This window comes from Nanorana parkeri, unplaced genomic scaffold (genome assembly GCF_000935625.1).
Source record: "Nanorana parkeri isolate BGI_ZX_2015 unplaced genomic scaffold, ASM93562v1 scaffold224, whole genome shotgun sequence".
NCBI classification, from domain to species: Eukaryota; Metazoa; Chordata; class Amphibia; order Anura; family Dicroglossidae; genus Nanorana; species Nanorana parkeri.
The window spans coordinates 628,563-649,061 of NW_017306492.1; the positions used below are offsets into that span (position 1 = coordinate 628,563).

General features: G+C 46.3%; 1 protein-coding gene across 3 annotated transcripts in view; it reads left to right on the forward strand.

The window, feature by feature from the left end:
- ITPR2 (inositol 1,4,5-trisphosphate receptor type 2) overlaps positions 1 to 10,873 on the forward strand; it is a 263,467-nt gene extending 252,594 nt beyond the window's left edge. For all 3 annotated transcript variants that reach the window (XM_018556081.1, XM_018556080.1, XM_018556082.1), the window contains 2 exons: positions 5,241 to 5,402; positions 10,271 to 10,873. In XM_018556081.1, coding sequence (XP_018411583.1) covers positions 5,241 to 5,402; positions 10,271 to 10,357 — 249 coding nt within the window. In that variant the 3' untranslated portion in view covers positions 10,358 to 10,873. The remainder of the gene's footprint in view (positions 1 to 5,240; positions 5,403 to 10,270) is intronic.
- Positions 10,874 to 20,499: the final 9,626 nt, after the last annotated feature.

Here is a 20,499-nt window from a genome sequence, read left to right on the forward strand (position 1 = left end):
TTCTGCTGCAGGCAGGAGGAAGCATTTCCTCAGTCTCCCCTCTCCCAGTGATCAGACTGCAACATTGTATTCATTTCCTATGTTCCTCAGGTCCATCTAGTGGCCAATATGCGGTAGTCTATTCGCACCCAAGGAACGTTCAGAAAGATTTGAGCGGGCATCCAAAAGCCCTGAGACTGCTGCTTGGCACCACCATCTTGGATGTAATATAAGCAACCCCAGCAGACTCAGAGCTGTCACTCTAGGGGGGGGGGGTGGGTAGCCAAACTTCCACAATCCAGCTGTTGTGGAACTACAAGTCCCATAAGGCTTTGCAAGACTCTGACACTCATAGTCATGACTCCCTGAGGCAGATGCATGATGGGATTTCACCACAGCTGGAGGGCTGAAGTTTGGCTTGCCCTGCTCTATAGTATTCCCCTTTGCCCCTCCCCTGACAGCCACAAAAAAAGGTTATGTATGAAGGTGAGAGGAGGGGTGTAGTAGCTGGGCCAGCACAGAGAATGATTAGATACTCCCAGAATAGGATAGGAGGAAATGATGTGTAAGAAGGGGGGGGGGGGGGCTGTGCTAGGGATTTGACTCTTCCTGGAGCAGTCAAGTACAATGACACATTTCAAAGGAATAAAACGTTATTTATGAAAAAGGAAAAACGCTGCAAATCAGAATCTGAAATCTTTGATGTTTTTTTTTTGTGCTTCTACCTGGTGACAGGGTCTCTCTAAGTTTTTGTAAAGCACATTGCTTTGCTCCGTACCGCGCCTGTTGAATAGGCGCATTGATACAAAACCTCCGCTATTGTGGTGAACTATTTCCACTTAGCAGTGTGCATTCAGCCACAGCCAGATGGAGATGGAGCCCGCAGAGCGGCGTGGAGAGGGAGAGAGGAGGCTGTCGGGCTGATGCAATAATCTCCAGACTGTTCTCACATTTGGTTTATGAAATTGTTTGTTTAGTTGGAGAAACTCTTCTACTATTTATATCAATAGCATCTGCTCATTGAGCATCAACTCGGTCTCCTCTGCCAGAACTGCGTCACGTTCCTCATCCTGGAGGCTGGCGTGCGTCATCCAGATTGTAACGTGAATCTGTAACGCGGGACGGAAGAAAACAAATCCTGCTTATGATCAATTACGACTTTTATTTTGAAATATTGGATCTGCTTAAAGCTGAACTCCGGGCAAATGAATGCAGCTCTGTGATCATTAATACATCATTGGGGGGGGCCGCTCACACCAGGTGCATTCATCTGCATTGTGACAACGCATCACACCCCCCCTACACAACGCAGACCAATGTGAGCATGTAACACATGCAGGATGGTGTGAACAGGTTCTAAATGTGTTTTTCAAATTTGAGAAGTGTAGGTACCTCAATTTGACCTGGTAACAGGCTCTTGCCGTATCTGCACAGTAGAGCTTAGACTGGGAGATTAGGAAGCAGGGGACCAGGGGCCAATCAGTTCACATGTTGAAAGTAGGAGAGAGCAGAGTGACAGAGAGATGAGCTCTCCTTCTCTTTCACTGTCCAGTCACATCCTTAGGGGGGGTCCATTAAAGCCTGGGCTCAATATGTTCAGGTGGATATGTTAGCTTCATATTTCTAGATTCTTCCCCCAGTGCCTATAGGTTTGACATGTGGAATAATCACTTATACAGAATAATTTTGCTGAGATAAAACTAACTCACAGGTAGACATTGTACGGTTTCAATAACTCTGGTCAGACTGATAGACTTGCAGCGAGAGGAAGGAACAGAAAAGAGCAAACACTGTGCTGACCCAAGCAGGAACCTTGTATGTCATATGTAAATCACAGGGAGGGATAAGCACCGGGTTCACCATGAGTTGGACCTGAACACAGCTTTGTCACAGTTCACCAAATAGGCAAACTAAATGGCTAGATTTGGCCAATTTTCCCTCTTGCCTGAAGTCATTTGTTTACTGGTGGTCATTACCACCAGTAAATGACAGCCGCCCCCCCCCACACACACACACACTACTGTTCTTATGACATCAGTTCCATTTTTGCATTAGCACACTATTAGCACATGGCACCGTGTTCAGGGCCGGGCCATGACACCCTGCACTCACAGTATTCCCTCAGTCTTCCGGGTGGAGTGAGACTGGGTGTCATTCAGCCTGGAAGACTGAGGACATCTTGTGGAGAAGAAGAGGTACTGTGGGGGGTAGCCTTGGATTAATGGTGAGTATTATTCCTTTTTTCACCTTTCAGGTCCCTGGCCTTGTATGACAAGAGCGGCAGCTTTTTTTTTTAAACATTTTTTCTAGACACTATAAGCCATAATAAACATTGACAAAAATGTGAATAACAAAAAAAAACATATACTTGTGCTAGTACATCTCATAGAATGTGTACATATAGAAAGTCCTGTATTAAATCTCACAAGTGATGTATAACTCCCACTTAATCTACATATCCGTATGTGAAGTCCATTCCTTCTTAATGCAATAAAGTCCTTGAAATATGTGAAGATCTATCTTCCAACTTTTATAATCCACACCACCTCCGTGAATGTATAAACAATTAGTGAATCAGTGCTCAAAGATAAGACCTGGCCGCACTCACCGACTCCTATTGCTCACCATATTTCAGATAAACAATTAGCGCTTTGGTGATATGTATAGAACCAAATCCACCCCTTCGTTTTTCGATAAATTGGGGTATATTCCCAACTCTAGCTTATCTTTCCCAAACCGTTCACACCAGATGCAGTGCGTTCCGGCCCGATTCTGGCCAGAACGCACTGCCTTGCATTGCGGCCGGCTCCCTTTTTTGTGGGGCAGGAGGGGGCGTGACGAGCCATTGAAGTGAATGGTACCGTAGCCCCGCCCTCCGGCCGCAATGCGATCATCCACACGGGATCGCAAGGCACATTAGGCCTGCGGTGCGGTCCAGTCCGGTGCGATCAGAATAGTGCTTGCAGCATTTTGATTGCACCGGACCAGACCGCAGGCATAATGTCACTTCAATATCCTGCCATGCCCACCCCTGCCATGCCCACCCCTGCTCCACAAAAACATGAGCCGGCCGCAATGCGTGGCAGTGCATTCAGGCCAGAATTGGGCCGGAACGCACTGCATCTATTGTGAACGGGCCCTAATACTGATGCTCGCATGGATCCGCCCACCTGATGCATTTCGTCACTATTGACTTCCTCTGAGGTGACGGTCTGCAAAAGAAGGGTTGCACAATTGTCCAGAGACTGCAGTCAATGCCCCGGCGTTATCTGGCTGGACGGTATCATGGTCAATTTTTGTAAAAGTCAAACTGAGATACATCAGAAGTCACTGTTGCAGAAGGGCGCCTCTCGTCGTCATGTAGATCTGCCGTCACTGGATCCTAAGGGGTTAATCCAGCCTATCTGTAGTCACTGAACTTGCTCAGCCGACTGTTCCTAGAAAACTGCGTCACTGTATAGATAATATCTTCAGTGTAAGGACCAGACAACCGTCACCTGAATAACTGCACTGACTTCCCCCTGATAAGAGCCCGCTGAGAGTCGCAGTGTTTAGCTCAGGGATACAATGGGGAAATAGCATTTTACTGGGGCAAGTTAGGAAAGATTATTTGTACATTTCTGTACCCACGTTACCCCCTCACGTGGTATTTTCTGTTACATCTCGGGAAATTCCTGCACGTGGAAAAACAAGCTGATTCTCTATTTTAGCATACACAGTCTTTGAAGATCACCTGTCACTGTCTTGAAGTGGATCTTTCAGTGACTTTACATATTTGTGTGAAAAAATGTCTCCATGTCATTTTTTACAAAAGCTCCAACTTTTATCACTAAAAGCCACCATTGGGCTCCAGTCTAGAGACTGTGCCTAGGCTGGGATGATGTCTTCAGTCTGCTGCAGGCAGGAGAAAGCATTTCCTCAGTCTCCCCCCCAATGATCAGTCATTTCCTCAGTTTCCTCTCCCTCAGTGATCAGACTGTACATTGTAACCTTGGAACGAGTCACACGGTGAGAAGCTGCAGCAGGGGCTGATCTGCGTCAGGCATAATTAACTAATAAAACTTTTCTTAAATTGACACCAAACTCAAGAGTTGAATTTAAAAAATACATTCACGTACCCTAGCTATGAACAAAAATGTATCTTATTTGTTTATCACTGGGCTGTAGATCCTCAAATCATCTCTGAATTGGTGCTGACACTGTCCTTCCTTCTGGAGGGGGGCTACTTTTGTTCCCCATGGTCCCTGTGTGCATTATAAAGTAGTCACCGCTCCAAGCTCACTCCTGTGATAGACTACAATCTCAATGCAAATTAGTAAACTAAACATGAGATTGTAGTCCATCACGAGATGGACTACAGTTTCAATACAAGTTACTGAACTAAACTTGAACTTGTTAGAAAATATGACTTCTATAGGAAGAGTCAATTCTCTAGCACAGCCACCCGCTCTTTCTGGGAGTGTTTAATTATTGTCTATGCTGAGCCAGCTTCTCGACTCCTCCCTTCCCCTTCCTACATAACCTTTTATATAGCTACCAGGGGGTGAAGGGTAGAGGAACCCAAGAGCAGGGGTAGGCAACCTTGGCACTCCAGCTGTGGTGACCCTACAAATGCCATCATGCATCTGCCTCTGGGAGTCATGTCTGTGGCTGTCAGAGACTTGCAATGCCTCATGGGACTTGTAGTTCCAAACCTGTGGGCTGCTGAGGTTGCCTACCCCGGCTATAGAGTGTCTGTTGAGTGACAGCTCTGAGTCTGCTGGGGATGCTGACATCACATCCAAGAAGGCGGCACACAGCATCAGTCTCGTGAGTTTTAGATGTGTACACAAGGGAGGCTTCTTCAGGTGAATAACATGAATAGAATATGTCCAATGCTCATATAATATCATAGGAAGGTTGTTATTAAAATGAATGGCCTGGTGACAGGGTCTCTTTAACTACATCAGACACCTAACGATTACCATAGCTGATTCTTCTCTTTATTGTTGTACTAAGGACAACCATTTATACATATGCTTTATTTTAGGGCTGGCAGTTGCTCTTTTCTAGTCTGTAAATCCCAGGTGACCAATCAGATTCACTCGCCGGTGCTGCAGTAAGCTGGTTTCCAGCTGATTGATAAGGGTTACCGCTTACTAATGAAGCGTTCAAAAAGAGATTTTTCTCAGGCCGAGCTGCTGTGTTGATTGATGCTGTGACTGCATTGTCCTGCTGGGGAACGGGTGTGATAAATGAATCTCCTCGCCGTTCTTTTCCAGGAGAAGAACCTGGACTGGTTCCCTCGGATGCGCGCCATGTCCCTCGTCAGCAGCGAGGGGGAAAACGAGCAGAACGAGATCCGCAACCTGCAGGAGAAGCTGGACTCCACCATGAGCCTGGTGAAGCAACTGTCCGGCCAGCTGGCAGAGCTCAAAGAGCAGGTAGGGGCAGACGTACACCTGATGTGCGACCTCCTTCTTGTCAATCTTCCGTCCAGTAAAAATTAGGGGTGCACAGATAGTTATTCTGTATCAAATGCGTGCACAGATATCTATCCGATAACTAATCCCAATACCGGAAATCCCATTAAGGAAGCCAGGCGGCGTGTTATGACTTGCCAGCCAGCTTCCTGATTAGCCGGCTTCCCGACCGATCAGGAAGCCGGGTGGCAAGTCATTACATGCCACCCGGCTTCCTGATTGACCAGGAAGCCGCTTCCATGCTCCTTCCTCACCAGGTGACGAGGAAGCATAGAGCGGGCTTTCTGGCCAATCAGCAAGCCGGACGGTGTGTGATGACTCACCGCCCGGCTTCCTGATACCGGTTTCGGGATAAGCATCGGGAGCATTTGGGCGAGTAGGAGAACTTGTCCAAATACTCTGTATCTGCACCGATACCAATATATTGGTGCATCCCTAGTAAAAATAATGAACTATGACATATATTTCGGGTGGGGTAAACTCTCAGGGAATTTTTTTTGTGAAAAAAATGGGTTAAAATATATCTAAAAACAAAAGATTTTCTTCCCTTTCCCTTGTGACATCATCAACCTCATACACTGCACTTGGTCATTCAAATGTATCTTTAGTTTTTCATGGAGCAGATTAGACTCTGTGTCATGATTGAACTGCTGGAGAGATTTACCTTTTCGATTTGTCCTGGTGACCATTGTCACAGAAACAGAAAGTGAGGCAAAGTCTAAACTTTTACAGAAGGTGAGGGGAAATCTTCCAATGGGGACACTTGTTCCAGTGACAATTACAAGGGACCTGTCACATTGGAGTGATCACCTCCCATCTCCTGTTGTGTCTCTGGGACAGAAAGCGAAGGGAAGTTCTCCCAACCCCAGAAAAATCAATAAGATCATCCAGAATACCCGATACCAGTGTTTGCAGCTGACTGGCTGAGTATTGTCCACCCAGCTCCTTCGACTTTCAGATCGAAGCATGTCAGGTGGTGGGCTACCAACATGGCCACCCATGAAGAGAATCTGGGCCTGTTCTTCAGAAACTGGCTGGAATTTGCCCCGTGTATGGCCAACTGTAGACTCAAGACAGATCTCTTCTTGAAGGACTCGTCACATTTTCTCTATAAACAAAACCGTCAACTTTTTAAACTCTTTTCAGTGATGCATGTGCTCAGCATAGGATCGGAGGGAACTAGGTATGCACTGATACCAGTTTTTCGGTATCGAGTACGAGTACCGGAAAAAAATATTGGTACTCGCAAGCCGCTATCGAATACTGATACCGGAGGTCCTTGATTGATTAGCCGGTAAGCCGTGTGGTGTGTAATGACTCGCCGCCCACCTTCCTGATTAGTCGGGAAGCTGGCTCCATGCTACCTTATCAACAGGTGATGAGGAAGCATGGAGCCGGCTTCCTGATTGGCCAGCTGCCCGACCAATCAGTAAGCCGGGCGGTGAGTCATTACAAGCCCCCCGGCTTCCTGATTGGCCGGGAAGCCGACTCCATGCTCCCTCGTCACCAAGCGGGAAGTTCCAGTATCGGGAGCAATACTCAGTAATGGTGCATCCCTAGTGGGAACCCCTCATAATGGGCTCAATAGGTCTGTAAACCCAAGAACTCTGCGCAGGGATGGTGGGAACCCCTTATAATGGACACAGCAGGTGTGCAGACCCAGGAACTCTGCAGAGAGATAATGGGAGACCCACATAATGGGCACAACAGGGCTGTAGACCCAGGAACTCAGCACAGGGATGGTGGGAGCCCCTCATAATGGGCACAGCAGATATGTAGACCCAGGAACTTGCGCTGGGATCTCACCAGTAGAGTCCCTGAGAGACAGAAGAGGCTGTCAACGGGTTTACCTCTCCAGCCTCTACTAGAAATCTCTACCCCCTACAGACCAGACAGAAGAATGAATTACTTGCATTTAAAATACAATTTTCTGGCTCTTTTATATATAAATTCCATACTGCAGAACTGAATAACCTTTATTTCTGCGTTCCCGTTAAGTGTAGTACCTTGACCAAATACAAGGTTATTGTTAAAAATGGGGAGAACGCATCTGCACAGTCAGATGTAACCAAACAAGCTGACTTATAAGCACTAAATATAGCCGTACTGTGAACCTGCTGACCGGTATGTTCATACACAGTGCGCCCATAGAGGCTCTCTGCTAAACTTCTCTGCGTATATGAAGCAGCTTGACCTTGTGAGATGTGGGAGGGATGCAGGAACGGCTGCCTGCAGCCCACACACACAGGTTATCGAGTGTCTATCTTTCTTCAATGTCTGTAGAAAATGCATTCACTTTATAGGGGTCATTTATTGTTATACGAGACTTCTCTCTTCACAGCACAATACTGTCTGAAACTATCACCCACCTGATGCACTTACAGAACCAGCTGTGAGAAACATGGTGGAAAGCACCAGTTAGAGTCTGTCAGTAGCATCAACACTGCAGTTTTTTTGTCTGGTCCCTCTGTAACATGCTTTTATTACCTGTTGATCCGTCAGTAGATCTGTTATTTTTTCACTTTCTTTAACAGGCCAAGCTGTCCAGCAAAATTAGCAGTTACAGGAGATCAGGGACATTGGTCGGGGAGACAGGGCCTCACCTAGTATTATGAAGAAAAAAGGTGTCAGTGTCAAGTCTGAAGTTGACCGCTTTTTCTCCAATCAGAGCGGCATCGTACAGGTTACATAACAGGGAAATCCTCCCCGCTGTGTAACCTGTCATGGACGGAGCGCTGCCTTTTAATTACAGGCGGGGCTGCATCCGCCTTTTGACAGGTAGTTAGGTTGCACAGCAGCGGGCGTCCCCACTGCTTGTGTAACCTAACTTGGTGAGGCCAGAGCTGTCACAGCCTCTACTCCAGTGGTTCTCAAACTTTCTAGGGCCGGGACCCCTTGGTAACATTTGCCAAGTTTTTGGTGACCCCCAACGGAGTGCTGGACTCCAGAATTAGTAAGGCACTGGACTCCAGAATTAGTAAGGCGCTGGGCTTGGGACTAAAAATAGAAGCACACTCACAAGAATACAAGCCCTCCCCAGCCCCTGCTACCTGCTCTGTCTCCATGCAACCTTCTCAGCCCCCAGCACTGCTTAGACGCCCGCCTCCTGCAGAGCTCACATTGTATGGGAGGCAGGAGGACAGCAGCGGCTGTGAATATAAAAGTGCCGCTGTACACACTCCCCGGCCACCAGATGTCGCTGCAGCGGCCATGGAGTGTGTACAGCGGCACTTTTATATTCACAGCCTCTGCTGTCCTCCTGCTGACTGACACTGCTGCATTAGGAGGAGGTTGAGGAGCCTCTCATCTAGCGCAGCAGAAGTGGATGCTGCGACCCCCTCAACAGTGAGTTGCGACCCACTTTTGGGTCACGACCCACAGGTTGAGAACCGCTGCTCTACTCTGTGCTACATGTGTGAGCTCTGTGGATGGTTTGGACCAATGGCAAAGCGCCATTGGTCCAAGCTGTCCAATCAAAAAAACAAAACAGTGAGGACATCACTCTCGATGCCTCACCAATGAGGAGCAAGTGAGGGACAGGGAGGCTCCTCCCTTCCTGCTCTCCACACAGCTTGGTTACCGAGCCAGGGAGGGGCTTCAGCCGGATGGGGCTGGGCTTCGGCGGAACAGGGGCGGAGCTCCGGCGGGCTGGCGGGTGCCTCATCCAGCACAGAAGGCACGGCACTGCACTGCAAGATGGGACAAACCATATTACACCAACATGGGGCTTACAATGGTCAACTGTTATTTGTATTGTTTAAGCCTTTTTTGCCTTTTTCCCAAAGCAAAATAAAACTTTTGCTGTAACTGCTTTAAAAGCATTAACTTAAGTTAGACTTTAATTGAATAGTCTCTTACATAAAGTCCATTTAACCAGTTGTGGACTTTGAGCGTACCACACACACACTCCTGCTAAATATTTGTGGGAGTGTGTAGTACGCCCTTGTCATCCTCCTCCCCATATTTTTATTCTTTTGTAACAGGATCACCTTGTGGATCGGTTACTCTTAGATGGACATGTGGGAAAAGCCAGACAAACAAATTAAAGCCCAACTACAGCTTACTTATTTTTTTAAGCATTTAAAACAATAAAAAAAAAAGTAAATAATTAAAAGCCGACCATTGTTCACCCTCCCGGCTCTATTATTTTTTTTCTTCAACCCCTGTAACTGTCACTTTTGCTGGACAGCTTGGCCTGCTACAGGAAGTGATGAGGATGATTCTTCAGGATTTATAGAGCGCCAACGGTTTGGACCTTTATAGTATAAGGAAGACATTACAATCATAATACAATTCAGGACAAAATGGTTAGGAGGGCCCTGCCCCTGAGGGCTTACAATCTAAATAAGTTGAAAAATAGTGAATCTGCAAATTCATTATCCATTAAAGCTTTTTTGTGCCCCTCTCTGATTAGTGATTCGTTTCACTTTTTTCACTGGGTCCTGACATCCTCTGATGACATGCATGAATTCCACCAACCACCATGCCAGTGAGAGCGATTTAGAGGTGTGCCACGACCCCAATCATTCCTGCTGGATTGTAGGGAGCTGACATAAGCACAGCTCTTCTGTAGGAGTAAATGAGGCCACGGCACGCATGCGCAGTACAAAAGGGCACGGGTGGGATGTTTTCATTTGTGGCACCAGGTAGGACCACAAAGGGGACATCTCAGGCCCAGGAGGGTATTATATCAGGCAGGCTGCACTTAAGGGGTTTTAATGAAATGGTTTCATAAAAGTACAGTGGCCCTTTAAGAGAATATTCGATAAGACTGCTTCAGAAATCTGTCCCAATATAAATCGTATTTCTCAATCTCTTTGTTTTTCCAGATGACGGAGCAGAGAAAAAACAAGCAGCGCCTGGGTTTCCTTGGCTCCAATCCGACCCACGTGAACCATCACCTCCCTGCACATTGAGCCGCCACAGGCGGCGACAAGCAGTATCTATCTATGTGTGATGGGATCTGGGGAGGAGACGGATTAGGTGACCTTGTTGGACGGATCGGAGTCGTCTATGGTTTTCATAACACAGCTTGTGAATAGCAGGACCAGAGGTGGCGGCGGCGTGAGACCAGCGACCGCACTATTCAAGTAACCGCTACATGGACTTTCAAGAAGGATGACTTTTTCTACAAGACAGAATTGCAGCTTGGTTCCTTTACAGAGAATCTTGTCATGTTAAAGTTTTTTTTAAAGAAAAGATCTTATTTCTATTTATAGTTTTGTTATTTATGTACACAGGGAGGCAGCCATGTTTGTTTATTACATAGGCAGGCTGTGCTTCCTAGTGTAGCACAATGATTGTGCCTTACCGCTTCTTTCAAGGGAAAACCGTGGGACTGCAGACTGTTTGAAAGCAATAACAGTTCTCGGTGGCTTATCACGTAACTGGCCTTATCTCTGCCACTGTTGAGCAAGGCTGCTGTCTCAGAAAAAGGATTCTCCTGCGAACTACATGGAAATATGGAGCAGCAAACGTGTGTTAAAAGTGCTTAAAATCATCGACAGCTGAACTTCACAATACAAACCCAAAATGTGTTCTTTGTGAAAGTGGAAAGTGTCCTGAGCTTTTCCCTGTATAGAATTGTATCGTCTTTGCACTCAATTCAAAGGAACGTAAGTTGGGACAGCAGAGAGAGACTGGAAGCCGCTAAGCCTGACACTTGACAAAGGAGCCTTCATTGTATCTGTGCCATAGACACAGAGATAAGTCTTCATCTCATAGCGGACAGAACACGTTTGTACAGATATACGATGTATCCGACTCTATCTGTAACTCTAGTCTGGGGGGGTCAGTCTCCCCATCCCACTAGATTTACTCTGCGCCGCCTCTCAGACTCAGGGTTACGAGGGCCAATCATGTACAATGGCTTTCTCTGGTTCTCTGGGACACAATTGTTTGTCATTTTTAAGTAAAGGTTTAATCATGTCAGGAAACTGAAGTCTGTACAAAATATAGAAGGATCTGTACATGTCATTATAATCTTCAGCTGTATTATACCACCTGTTCCTTTATCCACCTTTCCTTTCCTGTAATACTCTGCTCCGCCCTCCATCCAACTCTCCTCTCCACTGCTGGTGGACTCTGCTCCTTCCTCCGTCCAACTCTCCTCTCCCGAAATACTCTGCACTGCTGGTGGACTCTGCTCCTTCCTCCGTCCAACTCTCCTCTCCCGAAATACTCTGCTCCTTCCTCCGTCCAACTCTCCTTTCCTGATATACTCTGCTCTGCTGGAGGACTCTGCTCCTTCCTCCATCCAACTCTCCTCTCCCGAAATATTCTGCACTGCTGGAGGACTCTGCTCCTTCCTCCATGTAACTCTCTTCTCCCGAGATACTCTGCACTGCTGGGGGACTCTGCTCCTTCCTCTATCTAACTCTCCTCTCCTGACATACTCTGCACTGCTGGGGGACTCTGCTCCTTCCTCTATCTAACTCTCCTCTCCTGACATACTCTGCACTGCTGGGGGACTCTGCTCCTTCCTCTATCTAACTCTCCTCTCCTGACATACTCTGCACTGCTGGGGGACTCTGCTCCTTCCTCTATCTAACTCTCCTCTCCTGACATACTCTGCACTGCTGGGGGACTCTGCTCCTTCCTCTATCTAACTCTCCTCTCCTGAAATACTCTGCACTGCTGGAGGACTCTGCTCCTTCCTCCTTCTAACTCTCCTGATATATTCTGCACTGCTTGAGGACTCTGCTCCTTCCTCCATGTAACTCTCTTCTCCCGAAATACTCTGCACTGCTGGGGGACTCTGCTCCTTCCTCCATGTAACTCTCTTCTCCCGAAATACTCTGCACTGCTTGGGGACTCTGCTCCTTCCTCCATGTAACTCTCTTCTCCGGAAATACTCTGCACTTCTGGTGGACTCTGCTCCTTCCTCTATCTAACTCTCCTCTTCTAAAATACATTCCTCTCTTGAAATTCTTTGCTTCTTCCTATAACTCTCCTGAAATACTCTTCTCCTTCCTCTGTCTAACTCTTCTCTCCCGAAATACTCTACTCTTCTAGAGGACTCTGCTCCTTCCTTCCTCTAACTCTTCTTTCCTGAAAGACATTCCTCTACTGAAATACTCTGCTCTTCCCTCTGTCTAACTCTTCGCTCCTGAAAGACATTCCTCCGCTTAAACTCTCTGCTCCTTCCTCTAACTCTTCTCTCCTGATAGACATTCCTCCGCTTAAACTCTCTGCTCCTTCCTCTGTCTAACTCTTCGCTCCTGAAAGACATTCCTCTACTGAAATACTCTGCTCCTTCCTCTGTCTAACTCTTCTCTCCTGAAAGACATTCCTCCGCTTAAACTCTCTGCTCCTTCCTCTGTCTAACTCTTCTCTCCTGATAGACATTCCTCCACTTAAACTCTCTGCTCCTTCCTCTGTCTAACTCTTCGCTCCTGAAAGACATTCCTCCGCTTAAACTCTCTGCTCCTTCCTCTGTCTAACTATCTTATCCTGAAATACTCCACACTGTTGGAGGACTCTGCTCCTTCCTCTATCTGTCGTCTCCTGAAATACTCTGCTCTGCTAAATGCATGTGAATGCTCCTTGCCTGGCTGCGGCACTTGCCATTGTGTAAAGCCCTTGTGCCTTATGATCCTTGCATCTGTATAAAAGAGAAATCCCATTGGGAGGAACTCATAAGGGAAAGTAGCTGAGAATGTAGATCACTAGACCTGTTGACTGGAACTTCCTATTTACAATCATGGGGGGGGGGGGATATTATTGCGAGGGAAAAACTAAGATTTCAGTGGGGAAAAAGAATGATGACAGCTGTCAGTTTTAATGTTTTTTATTTTTTTTGCTGATCTGATATTTATAGAGATTTGTAAGCATTTTACGTGGACCGGCTGTATCAGTGGAATGAACAAATAGAGACCATGTTTGTGCCTGTACATCTGAGCTGCCTTATGTGTAGCCCAAAACATGGACGTGGCATTGCACTAACAAAGCTGCATTTTCAATAAAATGTATTTCTGTAGATGTCCTCTATGAGTCTTCAGTTCACTGCCCACTTTTCCACATGTTTTTGGCTCCCCCAGGCTATAAGGTTGATTTACTTAAAGGGAAAGAGGGAAAACCAATATATACCATATTTGCCGGCGTATAAGACGGGGTTTGAGACCCAAAAAAATAGCCCGAAAATCGGGGGTCGTCTTATACGCCGGGTATACTTCGGTATACTGTATGTAGCTTCGGCTACATACAGTATACCACGCTGAGCCAATCACGGCAGGCTTTGCATTCAGTAAATACAGGCTTTGTATTAAAGAATACAAAGCCTGCCGTGATTGGCTCAGCGCGGTAGTAGCTGAAGGACGGAAGATGGAGGACGCTGCTGGGATCCTGGACAAGGTAAGAGACTGTAATCCCGAGTGTGGCTTGGGGTTTAACACTTATGGTACTGAAAATTAACCCCGAGCCACACTCGGGAATACCGCCATGGATGTTAGTGGGTGCATTTAAACATAGTTTTGGGCTATACTCGTCTTATACGACGAGTATAGCCCAAAACCTATATTTTTACACAAAAAGTGGGTGGACGTCTTATACGCCGGCAAATACGGTATTTGACCCGACATCAGTGTCATTCTTGTGTATGTCTTGGGGAGATTTCTGCGAAGGTCCTATAATATCCCCACTAAGTGCATTGCTACACCTATAACAATCCTAATCCAAGGTAAAATAAACATAAAACTGATCTATGTATATGTGCTACACAACGATAAGCCTGAGCACTTATGCATATTCACCATAAGGAAATGGGGGGAATTTATCAAAACTGGGGCAGACACAATCTGGAGCATAAGAACCAATCAGCTTCTATCTTCAGTTTGTTTAGTTATGTTTTGAAAATGAAAGAGAGAAGCTGATTGGTTGCTGTGCACAGTTGCTCCAGATTTTGATAAATTCCCCTCGTCACATTCACAGACTATGTGCATCAATTCTTGTGAAATTCCTATGTGCTGTGTTGCTTCCAGTTCTCAGAAGTCTTGCAGAATGTATAAATCCACAAACCCGCTTGGCACTCCGTTCCTCCCTCAATGGACAGAATCTCAATCTCTTCGGTGGACCTTAAGGAATAAAAAAGGTCATAGAAAGTATCACCAACATAAGGGTTAAAGTTGAACTCCGTGATAAGCAAATATTGTCTATATACAAGAGTCGTGCGTATTCTTACTTGCATGTTGGTGTGTGTATTTCTTCCAGATCTGGGCAGTAATCCGGCTAGAAACTTGGAGCTTCCTGTAATAAAGACCTCTCACTGCTGCTCTCTCTCCTTGTGCAGGGTGACTGGTCTTATCTCTGCCCCCTCCTGTAGTTTTATGCAGGCAGCCTGTAGTGGGTGGAGCTGCTGGGTCCCCTCCCACAGCTCTGCTCTCTGCACAGGCTATATACAGCCCAGTGATGATGACTATAAAGGTGTACGCTGCACACAAAGTGGATTCATATCCTTTGCATCTATTAAGGAGTCTATTTCAATGCAAGTTTATGTGTCTGGCTTTCAGCTTTAATTAATAACATCAGAGGTCCCAGTCCCCTTCCTCTCCCTCACGCACAGGTACTCTTAACCTCCCTGGCGGTATGATTTAAAAATGTTTTCATGTCATTTTTTAAATTTTTTTTCGAATGTTTGTTTTTCGTCTTTGTCATTTTTTTTCGTTTTTTTAAATTTTTTTTTTTAAATATCCAGCCGTTCCGCCCCCCTGCGATGCGTACGCTCGCAAGCGACAGAACCCGGCATCGGCACAGAACACAGTGCGGCTCGAGGGACAAGGTAAGTAAATGCTATGCAGCTTTCACCGAGTGTAGTTCGGGGTTACCGCTTATGGTATGGAAAAGTAACCCCGAGCTACACTCGGGAATACCGCCAGGGAGGTTAAAGGAGAAGTATGAGGAAACCTTTTGCCCATAATTCTCCTCAGGGTCACGAGAAGACATATACTGTGTCCTCCCTTGACACAAAACTCAGCATACAGCATGCTGAGAGCGCCGCAGCCAGGATGGATCCTGACAATACTGTCGAGATACACCCCGCCAGCTGATAGACAGCTGGCTATGCCGGCCCCTCCCCGTCCGTCGCTTAAGTTAGCGCTGGAGGATTGGAGAGTCACCGCTCTCTGCAGGGAGATGATCGGGAAGTGAGCAAGCGACGGTATGTTGGCTCAATAGAGCCAACCTGTGACAGCTTTAGTGTCACACATGGGCTCTAACTATGAGGAGTCACCCCATAGTTCTCCTTTAAAAGCAGAAACATAAAAACAATACCTCGTGCTTTCTATTTAAGACATTTATAAAACTACTAGAAACAAAAACACTTGCATAGTGCACTATATCCATGCCTTAGAATCATCGCTCGATAAGTCACCCGGCCCCCGGGCTACACGAGACGCCACCACTGATAGTCCTGGGGTGAATGTGTCACCTCCCTACGTGTTGCGTTGACTTTATCAGTACCCCTTCACTTGACATGACGTATGTATTAGCGATATCCACAGGGGACCTAAGTCATGAAAAACACACGTCAGTTATAGTTTTTTTCTTCTTAATACCGTGTTTCCCCGAAAGTAAGACCTACCCCGATAGTAAGACCTAGCGCTATCTTCAGTGATTTCTGTAATATAAGACCTACCCCGAAAATAAGACCTAGTTCGGTGGTAGGTCTTATATTGCAGAAATCCGCTAGGTCTTACTTTCGGGGTAGCTGCACATAAACTGTGTAAAGACCGGCCGCAGCTCCCGCCCACACGCCCGATGGAACCGGCATAACATCACACCGGGACCGGCAACAACACGCCACCTTCCGGGACCTCGTCCAGTCCTCCCCCAGCCAGGTAAGACTTCCCCTGAAAATAGGACCTAGTGTCTTTTTTCGTGCAAAAAAATAAATAAGACACTAACGCCGCCTTCTGGGATGTCCAGTCCTCCCCCAGCCAGGTAAGACATCCCCCGAAACCTGGTGTCTTTTTTCGTGCAAAAAAGAAAATAAGACACTGTCTTATTTTCGGGGAAACACGGTATTGGCCTTGTGCCGATCCCCTGGTCATGTGATCACTTTGACAGCCAATCAGCGAGGGGTTACAGTCAAAAAAATGTTTGTTATTAAATAAAACTTTTCCCTGCACTCCATCCTGCTGGTTTTGTTTTTATATATAAAAAGCAGATACTTGCTTCACTTACCAGGAAACTGGAAAAACAAACCGTGTCCGATTTTATGTAACATATGTATGGGTTTGGCCAACGGGAATGTGATTTCTGTCTACCGGTGTGTCGCACTAGGAGAACGTCCCATCTCTCTTGCAGAACATGAGAAGAATTGTCAGACAAAGGCCAGTGATGTAATGCTTACATCATACTTCATAAGAGGTGCAAAAAAGATATTGTGCTTTGTGATGTAAGCCAGGATCCTGGGGAGGGAGGGGGGAGCATGTACCCCTGATTATTATACTAGGGCAGGATTCGGGGGACTGGCACAGGACAAACTTTTATTGACTTTAGATTAAATGTTTTTTAAACTTCATCATTTACATTAAATCGCTGGATGATGTTAGCTTAGAGCAGCAATTCTTCAATCACCGGATAAGATAAGTATCTTACTGTAGGGGTCCATTCAGCGTTAGGGATTGGGTTAGGGGTCAGTGTTAGGGTCAAGGGTTGGTTGAAGTTAATTGTTAGGGTCCCTGCTACAACATCGGAAGGTTAGTTAAAGCTTATCCAAACCAAAGATCAAGAATGTCATATACTTCATCTTACTGGTCCTTAGATGTGGTTCATTAGTTTGCTTTTATGTAGTAGTTGGGAGATGAGGGAAGGGGAATACTATAGAGCAGTGGTGGTGAACCTTGGCACTCCAGCTGTTTTGGAACTACAAGTCCCATGAGGCATTGCAGGGCTCTGACAGCCACAGACATAACTCCCAGAGGCAGATGCATGTTGGGATTTGTAGTTTTGGAACAGCTGGAGTGCCAAGGTTTGCCGCCACTGCTATAGAGTGTCACTTGAGTGACAGCTTTTAGTCTGCTGGGGTTGCTACCATCACATCCAAGATGGCGTCCAACAACAGTCTCAGGGCTACCGGATGTCTGAATATGTTAAATGCAAATATCATTTTATGAAAAACTATTTGTTGAAATGAATGGCCTGGTGACAGAGTCTCTTTAAAATGAACCTGTACTTTACCCATGCAGGGCAAAGCCACAGCTTCCCCAGCTGCCCGTGGGAGTGCAGAGTAAAAGCCTTGGATGTGAGCCAATTCAAAGCCCATGGAAGGTAAAGACTGTCTTCCCAGTCCACCACCATGTGACAACACTCAGGCACTCCACTCTTTATCGCAGGAGGAAGGGGAGTAAGTTGCATTCTTTCCATATCCTCAGCTAAGCAGGGGCGAAGCACAGGCTTACATGAATTGTAGGAGTTAGGTTAAAGGAGAACTATGAGGAGAGTGATTTTCACTCAACCTCATAGTTCGAGCCGACGTGTGACAATTAAACTGTCACACGCCGGCTCAATAGATTGGGAAGTGAGCAAACACATATCGTCGCTCGCTCACTTCTCGATCCTGTCCCTGCAGAGAGCTGTGACGGTCACTCGCGGCTCCCTGCAGGGATTCCCCCTCCCCTGTCCGATCCTCCAGCGCTGACTGGAGGAACGAACGGGGAAGGGGGCGGGTACAGCTGCCTCTAGATAGGCAGAGCCAGCTGTCAATCACGCAGCTGTGTGAATCTCGACAGTAATGTCGGAAACCGGCTGTGGCAGTCTCAGCTCGCGCTATACTGAGCTTTGGGTCACGGGAGGACGCTAGTTTATGTCCTCCTATGACCCTGAGGAGAACTATGGGGAAAACACTGACCCCATAGTTCTCCTTTAAGTTTAAGGTTTGCTTGAAAGCCTCATGTTAAGAACCACATTATCACATCACCCCAAGAATCCCCCCAAAACCCTGTTCCTATGTATCCTGCATACTGCCCCTCTTACCCCAATCAACTGGCTAGTCTTGCAGGGCTATTCACAAAAGGGTGAAGAGTTTGGAGAAGGCAAGAGAAGTGACCAATCTAGGACAACATAGCTGATTTGGAAAATTCTCCCATTCAGCTCACTTTTCAGTTCAGCTATGTTGTCCTAGATTGTTCACTTCTCCAGACTCTTCACCCTTTAGTGAATAACCCTGATAGTATGACACTAGCAGGTGAACAAGGCATGCTGAGTCTGGGGGCAGATCGGCTAAATGGGTCAGTTCATCCAATCATTGTTGGTACACCTAGAACCAACCTATAGAGGTGTAAGGCAAACAGTCACCCTACTATGCAGGCAGCTCGGTTCTAGCTATAAGAACCCGACGTGGCTATAGGTACACAGTACACTATTCCAAAAACAAAAATGCTCATACAGTGCAGGCACAGCCACAACGAGGATCGGATGGACGCCCCTGCCCTGTCAATGAATCAAACAGCTTTATCTCATAGGATGACACTGCTCAGTATTCTGTAACACAACCTCATTGACCCAATGAAACTATGAACATGCCCCTGATTGTTAAAGGGGAACAAACCTGACCTGATGAAGTGCTTAATGATCCCAGAGTTCTTCTGTAAACTTCAGGATGGGTGCGTGGTAAGTTTAACCCCTGCACCGCCACAGTCTCAGGGTAGCATGTCTGCATTGGCAGAAGATGTAGTTTATAAAAGATGTAAGAACAGCATTACTCATCCCCCGGCTGTCTGGACTCGGCTGCGTGTTTATTCCTTGACATTGCTGCTCCCACCTTATAGAAACATTGATCGCCTGCCGTCTAGACATCCCTTTCATGAAAGCAGCTTTGTCTGCGATCTCGCAAACACGCCGCAGCATGCGCGAATGGCCCGCGATCTCACCATCCACTTACCGGAATAAAAAGGGCCTGAAAATGTCTTTTAGATGAATGCAGAGCACTCAGAAGAAGCAGTGACATCAATTGTTATGCAGCAATTTGCAGGGTTCTAAGGAGTAAGATTTAGTGCAGCCATAGATGTGCAGATGTCTCACAGAGGGGACACAACTGATTTTACTTGACTGTTCTGGGACCTGCCGTGTCGTATGGTGCTGGTGACAGCCGCAGGGCACAGTGCTTCCTCTCAGTAAAAAGAGACAAGGGATGGACCACTGAATGAATATTCTCCATGAACAGATGCCCAATAGGTTAACTGTAGACCAGGAGTGGGCAGACTTCGGCTGAAACTTCGGGAACTACAAATCCCATGAGGCATCGCAAGATCCAGGTGACAGGGAGACAATGCAGGAGTACGTCTGGGAGACACGAGTGCTGTCACCCTATAACAGAAAGCGCCTTCATGGCAGGATCAATAGGTTATTATTAATGAAAGCTGCACATTTAAAAAGATTGAAAACAACATTTGGAGTTTCAGTCACATGATGAAGCTTATATGAGATTGAAGTGAACTGGTTTACATCTACTTTAAAGTAGTATTAAAATCTCAAACTTTTTTCAGTAATGAATGCGGATCAAATAAATATAAATTGTCCAGCAAAGTATTTCCTTCAATTTTTCCCCCAAGCATTTAGTCATCATGTTTCGGAACAGCTCCAACTCTCTCAACTCAGCTTCCCTGAACTTCCTGTCCAGTACAGCATCACAAGGACAGAGCATTCTGCAATGGCTGTCCATGTACAACCTTGGAGAGGAGAGGGGATCAGGGAGCAGGGGAGTGTCTACCCTTGCTGTGTCAGTGTGTTTGTGGAGACACACTGCTTACTAGCACACACACACACATAGGTGACTCCATAGGACCCTGCAAGGGAAAGGAGCCACCCTGAAACAGGATATCAGGGCCAGTGCTCAGGTGACCAGCTGATTCTACAGGAAACTAAAACTTTTAGACATCAAGAAGCATCGTCCATTGTAAGTGATTTCATCAGCATTTGAATTAGCAAAAAAAAACATTTTGACTTTAATATCATTGCAAATCCCCATATGACAAAATTCTGGTGAAATCTCCAAATTTTTACCAAAATTTCTGGAAGATTTAAACTCTGAATTTCACTCATCTATACAGGACAGTTAACC